The sequence below is a fragment of the Lynx rufus genome, unplaced genomic scaffold (genome assembly GCF_022079265.1).
Source record: "Lynx rufus isolate CCGP_SWC_20201006 ecotype Redwood Valley unplaced genomic scaffold, mLynRuf1.p SCAF_2, whole genome shotgun sequence".
NCBI classification, from domain to species: Eukaryota; Metazoa; Chordata; class Mammalia; order Carnivora; family Felidae; genus Lynx; species Lynx rufus.
In genome coordinates this window covers 215779049-215798700 of record NW_025814834.1, presented here as the reverse complement: position 1 = coordinate 215798700, position 19652 = coordinate 215779049, and the positions used below count along the sequence as shown (strand labels likewise).

At 42.8% G+C, this 19652-nt stretch overlaps 1 protein-coding gene across 3 annotated transcripts; it reads right to left on the bottom strand.

Annotated features, from left to right (window-relative positions):
• Positions 1-6889: 6889 nt before the first annotated feature.
• On the bottom strand, positions 6890-19596 carry LZIC (leucine zipper and CTNNBIP1 domain containing). 3 transcript variants are annotated; one of them, XM_047083485.1, is made up of 7 exons: positions 18910-19593; positions 13070-13178; positions 11912-12047; positions 11545-11643; positions 9117-9212; positions 8851-8932; positions 6890-7295 (listed from the first exon to the last, which is right to left on the bottom strand). In XM_047083485.1, the coding sequence occupies exons 1-7, from the start codon at positions 18962-18964 to the stop codon at positions 7237-7239; spliced, it is 636 nt and encodes a 211-aa protein (XP_046939441.1). In that variant the 5' UTR covers positions 18965-19593; the 3' UTR covers positions 6890-7236. The 3 variants fall into 3 exon arrangements, with proteins under 3 accessions (XP_046939441.1, XP_046939439.1, XP_046939440.1); XM_047083483.1 differs by having other exon boundaries at positions 18852-19588; XM_047083484.1 differs by lacking the exons at positions 8851-8932; positions 9117-9212 and having other exon boundaries at positions 18852-19596.
• Between the last annotated feature and the right edge of the window lie 56 nt (positions 19597-19652).

Sequence of the window (19652 nt, the reverse complement as noted above, 5' to 3'; positions counted from 1 at the left end):
TCTGACCCTCTCTCTGACAAAACACTCAGGTTTAACTGTTTCTCTGGGTCTTCATTCCTTTATGAAGACTCCTGTGTCACGTAAAACTTGAACTTGTGTGCTTTTCTCTTCTTAATCTGTCCTTTGTAATAGGGGTCCCTGTCAATAACATAAAAAAAATGGGTGGAGGAACGATATTTTTCCTCCCCTACAGGAGTATTCCAACTTTCTCGCCATTTAATAGTCTCCAAAACAACATAAATACTTTCATGATTTGTAGTTTACAAGATTGACCAAAGGACGAAGTAAAAAATTATAGATGAAATAGATCATTTATGGGGCATCTGGGTGGCTCAATCGGTTGAGCATCAGGTCATGACCTCAGCTCAGGTCACGATCTCACAGGCCGTGAGTTCGAGCCCCGCATCGGGCTCTGTGCTGACAGCTCGGAGCCTGGAGCCTGTTTCGGATTCTGTGTCTCCCTCTCTCTCTGCCCCTCCCCTGCTCCTGCTCTGTCTCTCCCTGTCTCTCAAAAATAAATAAATGTTAAAAAAAATTTTTTTTTTAATTTTTTTTCAACGTTTATTTATTTTTGGGACAGAGAGAGACAGAGCATGAACGGGGGAGGGGCAGAGAGAGAGGGAGACACAGAATCGGAAGCAGGCTCCAGGCTCTGAGCCATCAGCCCAGAGCCTGACGCGGGGCTCGAACTCACGGACCGCGAGATCGTGACCTGGCTGAAGTCGGACGCTTAACCGACTGCGCCACCCAGGCGCCCCAAAAAATTTTTTTTTTATTTAAAAAGAAATATGTTTCTAAGGACTCAGCTAACTATGATAGAGTAATAGGTATCTTTTTCTTTAATTGTTAGGTCTGTTTTAAAACACAATTTGAGGGCACCTGGGTGGCTCAGTCCGTTAAGCTTGTGGTTCATGAGTTTGAGCCCTGCGACGGGCTCGGCGCTTGGGATTCTCTCTCTCCCTCTCTCTCTCTGCCTCTGTCCTGCTCGTGCTCTCTCTCAAAATAAATAAATGAACTTAAAAAAAAAATTAAAAAAAAAAAAAAAGATTTTTCAAAACATGTTTTCTTCTCTCCAATTTCAAGTCCTAATCCTCACCAAAGCACACTTTGAGTTTTTTAAGCCCCGAAGGGACGAAAGTATACAATTTGTTCAGTGCTTTGACTGTAACAGGATTACACTGGCACCGTCAACCTCCCACCCTGGCAAGAGCAGCACCGTGGGAGGTCAGAAGGGCCCTGCGGGAGCCACTGGCCGTCAGACTCCCAGCAGGAAGGCACGCCCCGGGGTGAACACGGGCTCACCCCTCCCTTCTCCCTCCAGCTCACAAGTGAGAGACAGAGCCCGAGTTTTCCTTTCTGAGGCTGGAAAGTGGGTTTGGTGTGCCTACATGTACTGCTTAATATAGTCTTGCTCACGGTATTTCCTTGCAGGAGAACAAGCCGCTCCTGCTTCTAGAAGACAGGCTGAAAGGAAATGCCACAAGCGTAAGGCCAAGGGACTGAGGCTTTGCCTGTTTGCTCCCAAAGTGAAAATGCTCCTTTTCTGAGTAAATAGGAAACAAAATATTTAAGTCAAAGCGTAAGCTCAGAGCTTTACAAACCAAATCTAAGGTATAATTTACCAAGACCTAGATTAAACTTGATGTAAAACCTGTGACAACAAAGTTTCTTTTTTTTTTTTTTTTAACGCACGAAGTAGTAAAAGCACCATGTTTTCTTTCTGTTTCTTTCTTTTTTTTTTTTAATTTTTTTTTCAACGTTTATTTATTTTTGGGACAGAGAGAGACAGAGCATGAACGGGGGAGGGGCAGAGAGAGAGGGAGACACAGAATTGGAAACAGGCTCCAGGCTCTGAGCCATCAGCCCAGAGCCCGATGCGGGGCTCGAACTCCCGGACCGCGAGATCGTGACCTGGCTGAAGTCGGACGCTTAACCGACTGCGCCACCCAGGCGCCCCTCTGTTTCTTTTTTTATGTTTTTATTTTATTCTGGAGAGAGACAGAGGGCGAGTGAGGGAGGGGCAGAGAGAGAGGGAGACACAGAATCCGAAGCGGGCTCCAGGCTCTGAGCTGTTGGCACAGAACCTGATGTGGGGCTCGAACTCACGAAGCGTGATATCATGACCTGAGCTGAAGTTGGGCACTTAACCGACTGAGCCAAAAATGGTGCCCCCAAACTTCCATGTTTCCTAAGATCATGGTCAGATCACAGGGTTCAGGCAATTAGTTTTTATCTCATCTAGGCCAAATACTCGCTTCTACATAATTACGTACCTCTTTGATTACCGTTGTAGGTAAATGCCTCAGTTTTCAACCCGCTCTGGTTCTTGAGTATTGGAGGAGTGATGCCAGCCTGAAGGAACCAGGTTTTCACACAAGTGTGCAAAAAAACAAAACAAAACAAAACAAAACTCCTTAAACTCCTCTCATAGGAAAGAACAGTTCCACGTAATATGACAACTTAGCAGTAATGAAGACTTGTACCTGATCTCCTCAGACGTCTTCAACAGACATAATCAAGATGACTTAAGTCCTTAAGTCATGTACTGAAAGTGTGACTGAACGCAAAGTCAGAGGTTCTTGTGGGAAGGTTTCCGAAGTTCCCACAGTGGCCAGAAATTAGGGCAGATCTGTGGTTGATAAAGAATCTTAGAAAGAACCCTTGCCTACAGTATCTTCCTCTTTTTTTTTTTTTAATTTTATTTATTTATTCAAGTAATCTCTACACCCAACGTGGTGCTTGAACTCACAACCCCGAGATCGAGAAACACATGCTCTGCCGGCTGAGGCAGCCAGGTGCCTCTTCTCCTTTCTTAATTCAAAAGGAAGCCGGTGACTCTCCTTGACCTTCTTTACGGAATACGTTCTGCTTGTTCAGTTTTGTTTTCTTTGGTGTTTATTTTAAATCATTTTTGAGAGAGGGAGACTGGATGTGAGCAGCAGAGGGCAGACGCGGCATCCAGAGCAGGCTGCAGGCTCCAAGCTGTCAGCACGGAGCCCGACTCAGGGCTCGAACTCACGAGCCGGAAGAGAATGACCCGAGCCCAAGTCGGACACTTGACCGACCGAGCCACCCAGGCGCCCCTCGTTTAGTTATTTTTAATTGCTGTCCGTTGCCTGAGGCTCTACGGAACGTGCTCTTCCCAGAGGAAGACAACCAAACACCACGAAGCTTCCAGCCGACAGGCCTCTCAGCTTCCAGACTCTCGGACGGCGGACTCTTCGCCGCGCACCCTTGAGAGCGCCGCGAGAGCCCCGGTGTTGGAAGCCTTTTCAGCAGCTTGGTGGCCCCGCTTCGTGGTTACTGTGGCGGGGAGAGGGACTTCAAAAAGACAGTGAGTTGGGATGTCAAAAGGCCGTACTCTAGAGGAATACCCAGAAGAGCCGTATTTCCAACCTGCTTTTTGCAATTTAGTGAAAATATTAAATACTAGTTAACCCAGTTTCTAAATCTGCAATTCCAGGGCCAGACTGGAAGCAATTAGCACTTGTTCATGGGGGTCTGTGGCACTGCTGACAGTTTTAATCTACATATTAATGCTGAAAACATTTTGAGAGGCAAACAAGCGCATTTTTTTGGCCTTAGTAACAAATATACAGCAAGGGGGGAAAACGGACAGGGAAGTAGCTGAAAAGCTCTAGGCCAAATGGTCTGAGTTTATTTTTCCTGTCGTAATTTCAAACTATCCATTATTCACTGTAGTAAGATGCCATCCAACGGTGGGTTTGTAGTCGTTTATTTTGCCCAAGATAGCTGTTCTTTGGCTGAGTCGTCTTCAAAGAAAGGCCCGACAGGGACGCCAGGGTGGCTCAGTTGGTTGTGTCCGACTTCGGCTCAGGTCCTGATCTCACAGTTCGTGAGTTCGAGCTCCGCGTCGGGCTCTTTGATGCCAGCACAGAGCCTGCTTCAGACCCTCAGTTGGCCTGTCTGCCCCTCAAAAAAATAAACATAAAAAAAAAAAAGGCCTACCTAGCATACCCTTCTTACCACTTACAGGAAGAACAAAGCACTGAAACACAACAATTGTTTTATTTATTTTTTAAGATTTTATTTTTAAGTAATCTCTACATCCAACGTGGAACTCAAACTTACAAGGTCGAGATCAAGAGTTGCACATTCTACAGACTGAGCCAGCCAGGAGCCCCTAGAAACGGTTTTAAATTATTACCTTTCATTAAACTGCCCAGTTGTACACTCGCTCATTGGAATTTACTTCTGCTTCAACCCCAGTTCTTTGAAAAATGCAGGAATTTCTCTCATTAAAATATTAGCTTGACCCAAAGATATCAAAAAGTTAGCTGCCTTAGCATTAGTTATTGCAGTCTGAGACCTCCCGAGAAGTTTAAAAACCCAGATTAAATATAGCAAAATATGAACAGGAAACCTAGTTTGCAAATCATTTAATAACTATAATTGTATAGAATTTTCAAATTAGTCCCTTTTCAATTCATTTTTTTCTGAATTAAGGACCAAATTTGTGAAACAAAATATATAACATGGCCCTCGAAAGAATTGTAAAATTGTAGATTAGCTCCAATGCAAAACTTCTGTCTGCGTTAAAGAGAGGGAGATCCGGGGCGCCTGGGTGGCGCAGTCGGTTAAGCGTCCGACTTCAGCCAGGTCACGATCTCGCGGTCCGTGAGTTCGAGCCCCGCGTCGGGCTCTGGGCTGATGGCTCAGAGCCTGAAGCCTGTTTCCGATTCTGTGTCTCCCTCTCTCTCTGCCCCTCCCCCGTTCATGCTCTGTCTCTTTCTGTCCCAAAAATAAATAAACGTTGAAAAAAAATTAAAAAAAAAAAAAAAAAAAAAAGAGAGGGAGATCCACAGTGAACCCATGCGGTAGGTAGGTCCTACCTACCGATCCCTATTGAACAGAAGAGGAAGATGAGCCTCAAAAAGATTAAGTAACCTACCAAAGGTCACACGGTCATGAATGACAGTATCTTGCTGGGTACTGCATACTTTGTAACTTTTAAAGGAAGATTAATTTTAAGTTGAGTACTAGTCATTACTTACAAAATGAATACACTAATGTGATTAATGACAAAATATTTCACTGATGTTAGTCTTACAGAAAGTGTAAAGGGAAACCAAAATTAAGGACTCCAGATTCACGTAGGCCCCTCTCAAATACCAAATATTCCTAATTTTCCTTATCCTACTACTGGAGGGGAAAGGGGAATCTTGTTAGGGCTTAAACAGCAAAACAAAAAAACCCCAAAACACACGTACACATAGCAATTCCATTCCTGGATATAAAACCAAAGGAACTGAAAACAGGTATTGAAACGCTTAGATACAAATGTTCATGGCAGTACTATTTGCAATGGCCAGAAAGTGGAAAAAGTCCAAACGTTCAAGAGGTAAATGCATAAGCGCAATGTAGTATCCACGCAAGGAAATATTTTCAGCCATTAAAAGGAGTGAAGTACTGATACAGGCTACAACTTAGATTAACCTTGAAAGTACGCTAAGTGAAAGAAGCCAGACACAAAAGGTCGCATACCGTATGCTTCCATTGACAGGAATTTTCCAGAATAGGTAAATCCAGAGACAGAAAGCAGATTAGTTGTTGCCGGAGGGCTGGGATGTGGAGGAGGGCATGGGGAGTGACTGCTTAATGGGTGTGGCGTCTCCTTTGGGGTGGTGAAAATGTTTTGGAACTAGATGGTGATGGCTGCACAACATTGTGAACGTACTAAACACCACTGAATTGTACATTTCTGATTTTTATAGGACATGAGTTTCACCTCAATTAAAAACAATGCAGACTAGGGGTGCCTGGCTGGTTCCGTTGGTAGAGCATGTGACGTTTGATCTCGGGGGTCCTGAGTTCAAGCCCCACGTTGGGTGTAGAGATCACTTGAACAAACAAAAATGCAGAATAATGAAATAATGATGATTGACCGTAAAATCCTACATGGGTAGCAGGCAATTTGCTTTTTCTTGGTTTGTTACAATTTCAATGAGTTTTTGACCGCTATAAACCAATATATAAAAAGTTACCCATTAAGAGTTCCAAATAAGGCATTAATGAAGCTGAGGTCCCTAATTTGTCCAGTTGGCAGAGCACCTAGTAGAGTTTACAGTATATGAGAAGCTTCAGAAGTGTTTTAATCTGTCTAAAGTGCAAAGGAAAAGAAAACTGAGACATACATGAAAAAAATATAAAGTGGCCTGAGCCTAGAAAATAAGCTAGCATATATACACGCATGGGGAAATCTATATATTTGAGCATGCAGAGAAATATAAACACTTGAGAGTATGTTTTTCCTCGTAACTTATTTTGTGTTTCTCCAAAAACAGAAGAGTAAATAATAGTTACAGTCACCACCTACTGGGTTTCAGCAAAGAGGTCACACATGGTGGGGAGGGCTGGGGTGGGGGGCTCTAGCTGCCACTTTCAATTACTTCCCTGGTGAAACAAAGCAGGAGGTTAAGTTACTCCAGGAGACTCTCAACAGGGCTCCCATTGTTCCAAGCTCACAACTGAGGGATACAATGGGCCCCTTTCATATGGAGGCCCTACAGGCTGGAGGAATGGTCCCTTAGTGACAACTTTTTGTTGGGACATGGAATTTTCATAAACACGGACTTGCCCAAATGTGTTAATTAGTTTTTAAAAACAGCACAAAATAAAGAAATAAAACTCAATGGACACTAAACTGAGAGTCAGGATGCCCAAGTCTTATAAACCAGCTCTGTCTCGGATGTGACTTTCAGCAAGTCAACTTGTTCTTTCTGAGCCTCAGTTTCCTTGATTATAAAATGAAAATGATTTCCAAGATCACTTAGAACTCTAAAATTCTATAAACACACAGGACGTCTATCGATGTTGGTACACTATTCACTCCAACAAGTGGGGATAAATTATGAGCAGAAAAGAATCATTAGTTCACATCTTTTCATTTACTATCAGCACTTAAAACAAGGAGGCTTAATAAAAACAGGCAGAGAGACTGTTTTCTGTTCCTTCTGTCAAACACACAAGATATGATGAATAAGGCCCAATGGGTTCCTCATCCCAACCATCTAGGATCACTCAGGCAAGTAGCCCTGAAGCACAACGAGGAAGGGTATATAACCAGAAGCCACAAGTATGTTTTCCGTCACCGTTTCTCAGGTTATCAATGTATTTCAAGAATCTCTTGATTTCTTTGCAATGATTCAAAATCCCTATGAGACAAATGCCATTTACAGCAAGAATGTGATCAATGTCCCAAGCTTCCACACCATGTCATTTTTTTGTTTTTTCGACCTCAAAACTTGCCAATGCAAGAACTTTGTCTCCAGAGCCTAAGGAGAAATAAACATAATAAACAAAGGTTATTTCAAATGCATTTAAAGTTCCATAGCTATTGAAACAGAAAATAAAACTCGCTTCTATAATCAGAGCATTACCCCTGAACTTTCCCAGTACCAATTCCCAACTTCCTTTCCCCTGCACAAATATCTCACACACAGAGGATGATTTATTGGTTACAAATCCTTACTTCAACTTACTTACTTCACTTACTTTATTTTTAAGTAATCTCTACCTGCAATGTGGGGCTCAAACTCACGATCCCAAAATCAAAAGTTGTATGCTCTACACTGACAGCACAAAGCCTGCTTGGGATTCTCTCTCTTCCTCTCTCTCTCTGCCCCTCCCCTATTCACTCTGCCTCTGTTTCTCTCAAAATTAATAAATAAATAAACTTTAAATTAAAAAAAAAAAAAAAGAAAAGAGTTACATGCTTTACTAACTGAGCCAGCCAGGTGCCCCCTTACTCTAAATGTGAAATAGAGGGGCACCTGGCTGGCTCAGTCAGTTGAGCATCCGATTTTGGCTCAGGTCATGATCTCATAGCTCATGAGTTCGAGCCCCGTGTCAGGCTCTGTGCCAACAGCTGGGAGCCTGGAGCCTGCTTCGGATTCTGTGTCTCCCTCTCTCTCTGCCCCTAACCCACTCGCATTGTCTCCGTCTCTCTCAAAAATAAACATTAAAAAAAAAAAAAATTAAAAAAAAAAATGTGAGATAGAATATATAAAATTTTAGTTTACTTTATATTTATATTTAGCTGACAAATATTTTTAAAATATTAGACTATATTTATTTTTAATTAAAAAAATTTTTTTTTCTTAATGTTTTTATTTATTTTTGAGACACAGAGAGACAGAGCATGAGCAGGGAAGGGGCAGAGAGAGAGGGAGACACAGAATTGGAAGCAGACTCCAGGCTCTGAGCCATCAGCACAGAGCCCGATACGGGTCTCGAACTCACAGACTGTGAGATCATGACCTGAGCCAAAGTCAGACACTCAACCGACTGAGCCACCCAGGCGCCCCAATTTAAAAATATTAGGAAATAAACCTAATACGAGGGATTTATAAAGAAAACACTTCTGGTTTTACCTCAATTTTTTTTTTTTTTTAAACGTTTATTTATTTTTGCGACAGAGAGAGACAGAGCATGAACGGGGGAGGGGCAGAGAGAGAGGGAGACACAGAATCGGAAACAGGCTCCAGGCTCTGAGCCATCAGCCCAGAGCCCGACGCGGGGCTCGAACTCACGGACCGCGAGATCGTGACCTGGCTGAAGTCGGACGCCTAACCGACTGCGCCACCCAGGCGCCCCCTTTTTTTTTTTTCTTAAGTAGGCTTCATGCCCAGCACGAAGCCCGATGCAGGGCTTGAAATCAGGACCCTGAGACCACAACCTGAGCTGAGATCAAGAGTCAGAGTGAGCCACCCAGGCGGCCCTGGTTTTACCTCTAAACTCAAGATAAGGCCATCCTGTTATCTCACTCATGGTATCCATCAATGTGAGCAGTAATGCTTGGACAGCTTTCAGAAATATGAGGAGACTCACCGAGGTCTGTAGACACTTTCTCAAACTGGCTGAGTATAGCACCTGCATTTGCTGACAAGAAGGCCTCATCATCTGCGGTCAGCTAAACAAAACAAAACAAAACAAAACAAAGCCCGAGAGAGCGGATTCGAATGTTAACAAGAGGTTCTAGGAACCACCTTTAAGAATGTCTCAGGATCACAAACTAGATCACAGCTCACAAAGTTCTGTACCAAATACTTTGTACCTTTTCTTTATACCTAATATATTAAATTAAATATAGGTACCTTCTCTCCAAGTTTCCTGAGAGCTGTTAGTATCTCCACTTTCTGTTGAGTGTACAGGCCTCTTTCCAGCTTTCCTACCATGAGATCTCTGTCCATCTGAAATGGATGAATGCAAAGAATATGGTACTTAAGTTAAAAAACATTGTGTCCAGGGCGCCTGGGCGGCTCAGTCTGTTAAGCATCTGACTCTGGCTCAGGTCATGATCTCATAGTTCATGAGTTTGAGCCCCATGTGGGGCTCTTTACTGTCAGTGCAGGGCCCACTTCAGATCCTCTACCCCTGCTCGTGCTCGTTCTCGCTCTCTCAAAAATAAATAAATAAACATTAAAAAACAAAACAAAACATTTTATCCATAAAATCCAGATTTTCAGATCTACTTTTTTTTTTTTTTAATTTTTTTTTTCAACGTTTTATTTATTTTTGGGACAGAGAGAGACAGAGCATGAACGGGGGAGGGTCAGAGAGAGAGGGAGACACAGAATCTGAAACAGGCTCCAGGCTCCGAGCCATCAGCCCAGAGCCCGACGCGGGGCTCGAACTCACGGACCGCGAGATCGTGACCTGGCTGAAGTCGGACGCTTAACCGACTGCGCCACCCAGGCGCCCCTCAGATCTACTTTTTTTGAGAGCGAGTGAGCAGCGGAGGGGAGGAGAGAGAGGAGGAGAGAGAATCCCAAGCAGACTCTGCACTGTGAGCGCAGAGCCCAATGCAGGGCTCGAACCCACTAACTGCGAGATCACAGCCCAAGCCAAAATCAAGAGTAGGCTGCTTAAGCAGACGCCCCCAGATCTACTTCTTCTTAAAGAAAAAAGATCCTCTAGCTGATTATTATAAAGAACTATAGAATCAATTCAAGGCAAACATGTCAGAAATACAGTTACACGGTTCTAATAAATCTTTTAAGATTTTATATTTTAAGTAATCTCTATATCCAACATGGGGCTCGAACTCACAACCCCAAGATCAAGAGTCACATGCTCCACCGACTGAGCCACTCAGGCGCCCCTCAGTTCTAATAAATCTTAATGCTAATCATAACCACTGCCTTGATTATAAACTTTACTGAGGAACTGGTAGGTCAACACCTTCCTTTAGAGAGAAGCTATCCTCCAAGCACTCATTCCCTTAAACTGAAGTGTGGTCTATAGGCTTGAATGAGATAACTGGTATCAGGTCGCCAGGAATGTTGGTTAAATATCACCTCTATCACCAGAAACACTGATAGCCTGTAGTATGCCTGGGTACTATTCCATGTGCTTTACACACATTACATGTTACACATAGTATGTGCTTTACGCATATTATTTCATTTAGTCCTTATAACAACCTTAAGAGGTAGGAACTACTATTATCACCTTTTTATAGACGGGGAAACTGAGGCACAAATAGGTTGAATAACATAACTTATTTAACTTCAATAATAATAGTAGTAATATTTACTAAAAAGTTTATTGGGGCACCTGGGTGGCTCAGTTGGTTAAACTTCCAACTTCGGCACAGGTCATGACCTCACAGTTCGTGAGTTTGAGCCCTGTGTCGGGCTCTGTGCTGATAGCTGAGCCTGGAGCCTGCTTTGATTCTGTATCTCCCTCTCTCTCTGCCCCTCCCCCATTCGCGCTCTGTCTCTCTCTCTCAAAAATAAACAAACAAAAGATTATTAATTGTGTTAAAACTATTAAAAGTAACTTCCCTAAGGTCACATACCTCCACCATAGAGCAGGGATACAAATCCTGCCAGTCTGACCCAAGTCCATGCTATGCTACTGAATTATCAGTGGTTGTAAATCACTTGTTAATGCCTTAATTATATTCAAGTCTATAAACAGACTTTCTCAAATCCAGGTTTATAGAGATGTTTGAAACTCTTAGATGAGAAAGGCTACATGCACAAAAAGCAATGCTGCTAATGAATTCTAGATGGGATTTCAACTCGGCTTCAGAAATAAATGGTAAAACCTTAAAGTTGGGGTTCGAGTAGAAGCAGTCAGTAGCAATTTAAACTGCCATATGCTGTTTACACCTCTATATTCAATAATTGCTCAAAAGACTAATTTTGTCAGAAAACTGTGGGTTGTGGCTCTCAAATCAACTGATCAATTTTTTTTTTTTTTTTTTTTTGGTAGCTGACTATTTTCTAGAGCAGTTTCAGGTTCACAGCAAATTGTGTAAACATACAAAAATTTCCCGTATCCTCCCTGCCCCCCACTCATGCACAGCCTCCCCATGATTTTTCACCATCCACCAGAGTGGCTCACTGACACCACACAATCCCCCCAAGTCCACAGTCTATACATTAGGATTCACTCTTGGTGGTGGTGTACATTCTCAACTGACCAATTTTTAAACTTCAGACTAACATAATGAGCAAATTCTGGAGCTGAGAAAAAAATACGCACAGCAATTAAATCAATGTAAAGAAATTTTACCTCCGCTAACCTTGTCCGAAGTTGACCTGGTTGTTTCTTTGCAAATAATCTGATGACCTCTGGGGTTTTAAAGGCCTGGCTGATAGCTGCCTGGATAGCCTAGGATATAAGAAGGTAAAAACTAAGCCAAATATTCCAATGAATCAGACATTACAGTAATTGACTGATGAGTTTTCAATTACTAACAGGTCGTCTTTGTTCATCAAACACCGTTATAATTTTAGTTTCCGTTTGCTATGCTGTTGTATTGATAAGCACACACTCATCTGGAAGTTAAACCCCAAAAAAGGGTTTCTATCTTAAATATACTTATAAAAAAAGGGGAAAAAGACCAACTGTGTCACTAGTGTAAGTAAATTATGCTCACCAGTTGCATTCCACTGAGCTCATCTACCAAAGTCATATTTCCAGACATGATTTTCTTCAGTGAATCATTAAATTCACTTAGTTGCTCCAGAGTTTCCTTTTTGGTTTCTTCATATTCATCTGTATCAAGTTCCTCTCTGAAGTACAGCAAACATAGAAAAACAGAGTTCTAAGTGAAAAAAAAGCAATCTTATATTTGGACTCTAAGACTTCAGATACATATATTTACAAAAAATATACTGAGGGACAAGGCTGAAAGGAAACAACAAAATGCTAATAACAGATGTATTCAGATGTTAGTCTAATGCAGGCGCTTTCCTGCAATGTGGTTACCTTGATAATTAACCATTTTTCTTTTACCAAAATGAGGCACACTTAACAAACCACATAATAACTTCCTTTTAAGCACTCTACGAATCAATGCGTAACCTTGGGCAAGACACTTAACACAGCTGAGTCTCATTTTCTTGATCTATAAGCCACAGATAATGATAGTACTACCTTACAGGGCTGCTACGAGCATTAAACGAAATATAGAAAGTGCTTGACAAACAACAGGGCTTGACAAAGCAGCCATTTCATTTATGACCATCATTGATGGTAGATAAAATTCTGTGCACCTTGAAATACAATAGAAATGCACCACCTATCGTCTGCGAACGAGGCTATTTTTATTCACTACTTGAACAAGCCATTTATTAAACATTCACTACAAATTCAATAACAGCTACCACTTATTGAGCATCGGCTCTGGGCCAAGTATTGTTTTGGCCCCTTGACTTGAAATATTTACAACAACCTTTCAAAGTAGTTAAAAAAGGCAATGAACACTTTTGGTCCTTGGAACAGTTGAAGTTGAAAAGACACTAGAAGTTCAAGTAGTATCTTCTCAGCTTGATACCAAGCAGGCCTATTTTAAACACCAAAGAGAAGGTAGGTGTTAGTTATTATTTTCACTTCACACTCAGGGAAATGGAAACTTAAGGGGGTTACCTTTATGACTCCAAGGCTCGCCCTGAGTTTATTTCTCCAACAGACAAAGCACTGTGAAGAACACTACAGGGGAAACCAAAATCACACACGGGTCTGCACCCAGAGCTGGTAATCTAGCTGCAGAAAAAAGCCACTGGACTGCATAGCAGCATTCAGTTACTCTCACCTGCATTCCTCCAGATCTTGTAATTGCTGCATTAGTCTATCCAACTGTTCTTCTAAATTCTGCTTTAATTTGCTCGTCTCTGTCTTTCCTCTGGAAGCCATTTTGATCTCTAGGAAGAAAAATAAGCCCACATACAGTATATATTTGGTTATTTGAAATGATTCCACGTTCCAGTGCAATTCACAATGGGCTATGTTCATTCTGAGCTACAGGTGTGGGAAAGAGAGTTGTGCAAAGAGAATTGCATTTTAGGTATAGAAGTTTAAACTCCTATACTAGTAACACCCCACAAGAATGCCTGGCAGTCTTCTTACCTGACTTGACAAATTAATTAAAAGTCTTCACTATTGGTCCATCTTACTTTACACAGATTTGATAGTTAAAAACACAATCTTTTAAAAACGTTTATTTTTGAGGGAGAGAGCAGACACGTGAGCAGGGAGGGGCAGAGAGAGGGGGACAGACGATCCAAAGCGGATGACAGCAGTGAGCCGGGTGTACGGCTCAAACTCATGAACCATGAGATCATGACCCGAGCCGAAGTTGGATGTTCAACCAACTGGGCCACCCAGGCACCCCTGAAAACACAATTTTATAAAGAAATAGATTAGGGCTGGGACACCTGGGTGGCTCAGTTGGTTGGGCATCCAACCCTTGCTCAGGTCATGATCTCATGGTTGGTGGGGTTGAGCTCTGCATGGGGCTCTGCACTGCGGAGCCCGGTTGGGATTCTCTCTATCTTTCTCTGCCCCTCTCCTGCTTGCATATTCCCTCTCTCTCTCAAAATAAATAAATCAAAACATTAAAAAAAAAAAAAAAGAAATAGATCTTTTTGCTTTACAAAAAGATTCATTGTAACATTCTTTTTCATTCTTAATAAGTATTCTCTAGGACTCAGAACATTCCTGGGGCGCCTGGGTGGCTTACTCAGTTGAGTGTCTGACTTCGGCTCAGGTCATGATCTCGCAGTTTGTGGGTTCGAGCCCGGCATCGGGTTCTGTGCTGACAGCTCAGAGCCTGGAGCCTGCTTCAGATTCTGTCTCCCTCTATCTCTGCCCCTCCCCCGTTCATGCTCTGTCTCCAAAATAAATAAACATTAAAAAATTAAAAAAAAAAAAAAAAAGAACACTCCTAGCATTGTCTTGTTGGTTTTATGTGCATTTACCTAATAACTTGTGGGCACTGACAATTTTTGCTGTGAATTTCTCCTTTGGAAATATGCCCCTGGATTATTTTTCTCTTACTGATTTACAGCAGTATGAAGCCTTTGCAGTTATGTTGCAAATACTATCTCATCTCTTGACTTTAAATTTTACTTATTGGTTTTTTTTTTGGTCATAATAAATTATTATTAAGTGTTTATTTTTGAGAGAGAGGGTGTGTACGTGCACACGTGTGCGAGCAGGGGAGGGGCAGAGAGAGAGGGAGACAGAGGATTTGAAGCAGGCTCTGCGCCGACAGCAGAGAGCCTGATGAGGGGCTTGAACTCATGAACTGTGAGATCATGACCTGAGCCGAAGTTGGACGCTTAAGTTGAGCCACCCAGGTGCCCCAATGATAAATTATTATTTTTAATGGCCAAATCTGTCTTCTTTAAGTCTTATTAGTTTTATGTCCCATGAAGGCAGGCCCTAACCATCTCAAGATTTTAAAAAACACACGATTTTATATTCTAAGACTTACATAAATTTTTCTTTTTACATTCAGTTTTTTTTTTTTTTTTTTTTGAGACAGAGAGAGAGCAAGTTAGTGAGGGGTAGAGAAAGAGAATCCCAGGAGGGGCAGAGGGCGGGAGGGAGGGAGAGAGGGAAAGAGGGAGAGAGGGAAAGAGGGAGAGAGGAAAAGAGAGAGAGAGGGAGAGAGTGAGAAGAGGGCCTCATGCTCACCCGAAGTGGGACTCGAACTCACAAACCGGAGATCATGACCTGAGCCAAAGTCAGTTGCTTAACGACTGGGCCACCCAGGCACCCCTACATTCAGCTCTTTAAGCCACTTCAACTCTTTTTGTTAATGCTATGAAATACGAGTCTAACTTCTATTTTCTTTCAAAGGAGGAGCGAGTTGCCCCAACACTGTTTATTAGTCAGTATTTATGCCACTTTTAATGTAGACTCAGTAGAAAGACTCACGTGTGTTTCACTGAGAACATCCTGGTCGTAAGACTACCTTGTTATTTTGTCAGCTATAAAGCTGGTACAGTGATAACTGATAGGGAGTTGCCTTTATTATTGCGGAATTTTCTTTCCCCAGTAATTCTTGGCTATTCCTATGCATTTTCTCTTCTGGATGAATTTAAGAATCAGAGTGTCAAGTTCCCTTAAAAATGCAATGAAGGGGTGCCTGGGTGGCTCAGTCAGTTGAGTGTCTGACTTCGGCTCAGGTCATGATCTTGCATTTGACGAGTTCGAGCCTCGCATCGGGCTCTGTGGGGAGAGCTCAGAGCCTGGAGCCTGCTTCAGATTCTGTGTCTCCCTCTCTCTCTGCCCCTCCCCTGCTCATGCTCTGTCTCAAAAATAAATAAACATTTAAAAAAAATGCAACTGAAATTTTGAGAGGGATTACATTAAAATTAGAGCCTAATATGCAGATCTGTATCCCTGAAATTTGAATCTTCCTGTCAAACAATATATCACTCCATTTATCTTGGCTTTCTTTCACAATCTTTAAGTTTAAAAGTATTGTTTTGTTAACAAAGGCCTTGAACACTGGCTATTCTTCGACATTTTATATAGATTTTTTGTTAATACTGGGAATAGACTTCTTGTTATTACAATTTCTTTTTTTTTAATGCTTTATTTTTGAGAGAGTGTGAGTGGGGGAGGGGCAAGGGAGACAGAGGATCTGAAGCTGGCTCTGCACTGAGAGCAGTGAGCCCAATTGGGGCTCGAACTCATGAATCATGAAATCATGACCTGAGCCGAAGTCAGACACTCAACAAATGAGCCACCTAGGCACCCATTATTACAATTTCTTTTTAAAAAAAAAATTTTTTTTTCAACGTTTATTTATTTTTGGGACAGAGAGAGACAGAGTATGAACAGGGGAGGGGCAGAGAGAGAGGGAGACACAGAATCAGAAACAGGCTCCAGGCTCTGAGCCATCAGCCCAGAGCCTGACGCGGGGCTCGAACTCACGGATCGCGAGATCGTGACCTGACTGAAGTCGGACGCTTAACCGACTGCGCCACCCAGGCGCCCCTACAATTTCTAATTATTGCGGGGCACCTGGTTGGCTCAGTTGGTAGACCGTGCAACTTTTGATCTTCGGGTTATGAGTTCATGCCTGGTGTTGGGCACAGAGATTACTTAAAAATGTTTTTTTCTGATTATTGCTAGTGTAGAGAAAAGCTGCTGCTTTTGGTGTGTTGATACTGTATGCGTTTATCTCAACATTTATTGTCTTTAAGGGGGGCTTGGGTGGCTCAGTTGGTGAAGAGTCTGACTCTTGGTTTTGGCTTAGGTCATGATCTCACAGTTCATGGGTTTGAGCCCTGAGTTGGGCTCTGCACTGGCCTGTTTGGGATTCTTTCTCCTTCTCTGTCTCTCCCCAGAACTCTCTCATTCAACATAAATAAGTAAACTTAAAAACAACAACAACATAGTGTTTAAGTTTTTCCATTTATAAAAATTAAACTCACATTTCTTTCAGGAAACATGTTTTGCTTAATATCAGGTATAATGATTCATCAAAACCTAAATCCTAGGGTAATTTATTAGGGCATTTAAAATTTTCCTACACATAATCACTACCAGATGATCTGGTATGTGAACCTCAATGAAGAGAATTCCTTATGTTATATTTCAAAATAGAATGTAATCAGTGAAAATCTATTCTTACTGCCATAGCTGTTAAAATTGGCTTAAGTCATCTACAGTGATTAATGATACAGAAATATAAACGAGCTACATTATAGCCAGAAGTGTAACTTATTATAGCTGTATGTCATGTATAATAGGTTAGCCAAAAGTCTAATTTATTACAGCTATGCTTCACGTATAATGTCCCCTGGGAAATACACATTTAAATTTTATTTTAGGCTCAGTTGGCTAAGCGTTTGACTTGGGTTTCTGCTCACATCATGATCTCATGGTTTATGGGATTGAGCCTCACACTGGAATCTGTGTTGACAGTGTAGTCTGCTTGGGATTGATTCTCTCTTTCCTTTTCTCTTGGCCTCTCCCCTGTTTGCATGTGTGCACTAGCGCTCTCTCTCTGGCTCTCAAAAATAAACATTTAAGTAAGTAAGTAAGTAAATAAATAAATAAGTAAATAGGGGCATCTGGGTAGCTCAGTCAGTTGAGTGTTGGTCTTCGCCTCAGGTCATGATCTCACAGCTCATGGGTTCGAGTCCCGCGTTGGGTTCTGTGCTGACAGCTTGGAGCCTGAAGCCTGCTTTGGATTCTGTGTCTCCCTCTCTCTCTGCCCCTCCTCTGCTTGTGCCCTGTCTCTCTCTCGAAAACAAATAAATATTAAAATAAGTAAGTAAATAAACAAATAATAAATAAATACATTTTCTTTCAGGGGCACCTGGATGGCTCAGGTGGTTGAGCATCTGACTCTGTGATTGTGGCTCAGGTCACAATCTCAGGGTTGTGGGACTGGAGCCCTGAGTTAGGCTCCACACTGAGCCTGGAGCCTGCTTGACATTCTCTCTCTCTCTCTCCCCCTCTGCCCCTCTCCCCTGCTTGCAAGCTTTCTCTCTCAAAAAAAAAAAAAAAAAGTTAAAAAAATTTTACATTTTATATCTGTTGAATTTTCCAGTGAAAGTAAAGCCAAACCTAAAACTCACAGTGTCTTTTCAGGCTCAGTTTCCTACAGTCTAACCATGCTGAACTACTTGCTGTTTCAATTTTAGGATATGTGCAGCCAAAGCGAGCATTACTTGCTATTTCAAAACATGCCATGCACACTTTCATTCTTTTCTTTGAGCATGCTTTTTTTTTTTTTTTGTACCTATCAAGCCCAGGTAATCCATTCTTCAGGGTCTAGCTAAAGTTTCAGCTTCTCCATAATGTCTCGGTTCCTTCCCAATCACTAAATTGTGAATTATTTGTAACTTGGGATTTTTTTTTTTTAAGATTTATCTTAGAGAGAGAGAGAGAGAGAGAGAGAGATAAAGAATGAGCAGGGGAGGGACAGAGAGAGACGCAGAATTCAAAGCAGGCTGTGCACTGCCAGCTCAAATTCTCACCAGGGGCTTAAACTCACCAAACGTGAGATCATGACCTGAGCGGAAGGTCAACGAACTGAACCACCCAGGCGCCCCTTTACTTCTTTGTACATCAGCAGCTATGATAACGTTGGGCAGACAGAAGGTCTGGATACATAATTGGTAAATGAATAATGATTGCTTCTTCCATTGCATCTCACATCTTATTCTCTTCTTAGCACTTATTTCTGCCTTAAGTTATATGTGCTTTCATTATAGCACATTGATTATTGGCCTTTCTCTTCAGACTATGAACTCTCAGGAGAAAATGAATTTGATTCCTCTTTTAGCACCTTCAGCACTTAGTAGAGAATAGATATTCAATAACTGGATAAAGTGTATAAGGGCACCAGCTGTTTTAAAGAGGCAAAACTATTTTAAGTAAATTTCAGGGAAGATGGGGCACTTCAAAAGCCGCATCCTGGCACTGCTCATTATTTGAAATTTATCCGGAAAGATTAACTCGCTGGCACCACCTAGTAGTCAATAAAGGCGGTGCACCTTTCACAAAACTGCTGAAAAGGGCGCTCAAAAACCGCAATCTGGAGCGGAAGATGCTCGTTTCACGCTCACCTGGCCTCCTAGCACTTTGAACTCCGCACAGTGTGGCCCGGTCCCAAAGTGCATAAACCTCCAACTGTTGAAGTTCCAAGTGTCACAAACTTGACGAAAGCCAAATTGTTCATCAGGGCTACAAGAAGCTCAAAGTTCAAACCACTTGGAGGTGGAGTCGGCTGAGGAATAGGAAACCATCATCAAGTAGTTTCATTTACTTGACATAAACTTGGCCTAAAGCAGTCCAGGTAACTTCCACCTGAGCAGCCTGCGCTCGAAACACACCCTTCCCGTTTCAGGAAGACACCATGGGGAGGAGAAGAGCGGGGCAAGGGAGGGAGGGAACCCGTTTTCTCCCTCCACTGTGCCTTGGGCGGCCTTTCTGAGACGTTCCCTAGAGAGGTCGCGGGCGTCACTGAGGAAAGCCCGGCACCCCCGCACGCCTGGGGGGAAGCCGTCAAACCCAGAAGCAGGGAAAAGATAAGGGCGGAGGGCACACGTTTTCCCCGCTGGACGTGAGCAGCGTCGGGACCTCAACCATCCGGACGCGTCGGGGAGCAGCTCCGGCCACAGCCCCAAATCCCGTCCCCACAGGGGAGCTTGAAGCTCCCGCACTTGGGTCCTGCGGCGGCCAGGCTCGACTAGGCCCCACCTGCCAGCAGGGGTCGCCGGGAACCCCCGCCCCCGAAACTCTTCCGGCTCCCCCCAGACCAGAAACCGAACAACCTCCCGGGGCCCTCGGGGTCCCCTCGGCGCCCCCTCGGCGCCTCCGCCACCGCGTCGGTCCCAAAGCTGGGAGCCAGGGGCCCCGCCTACCTG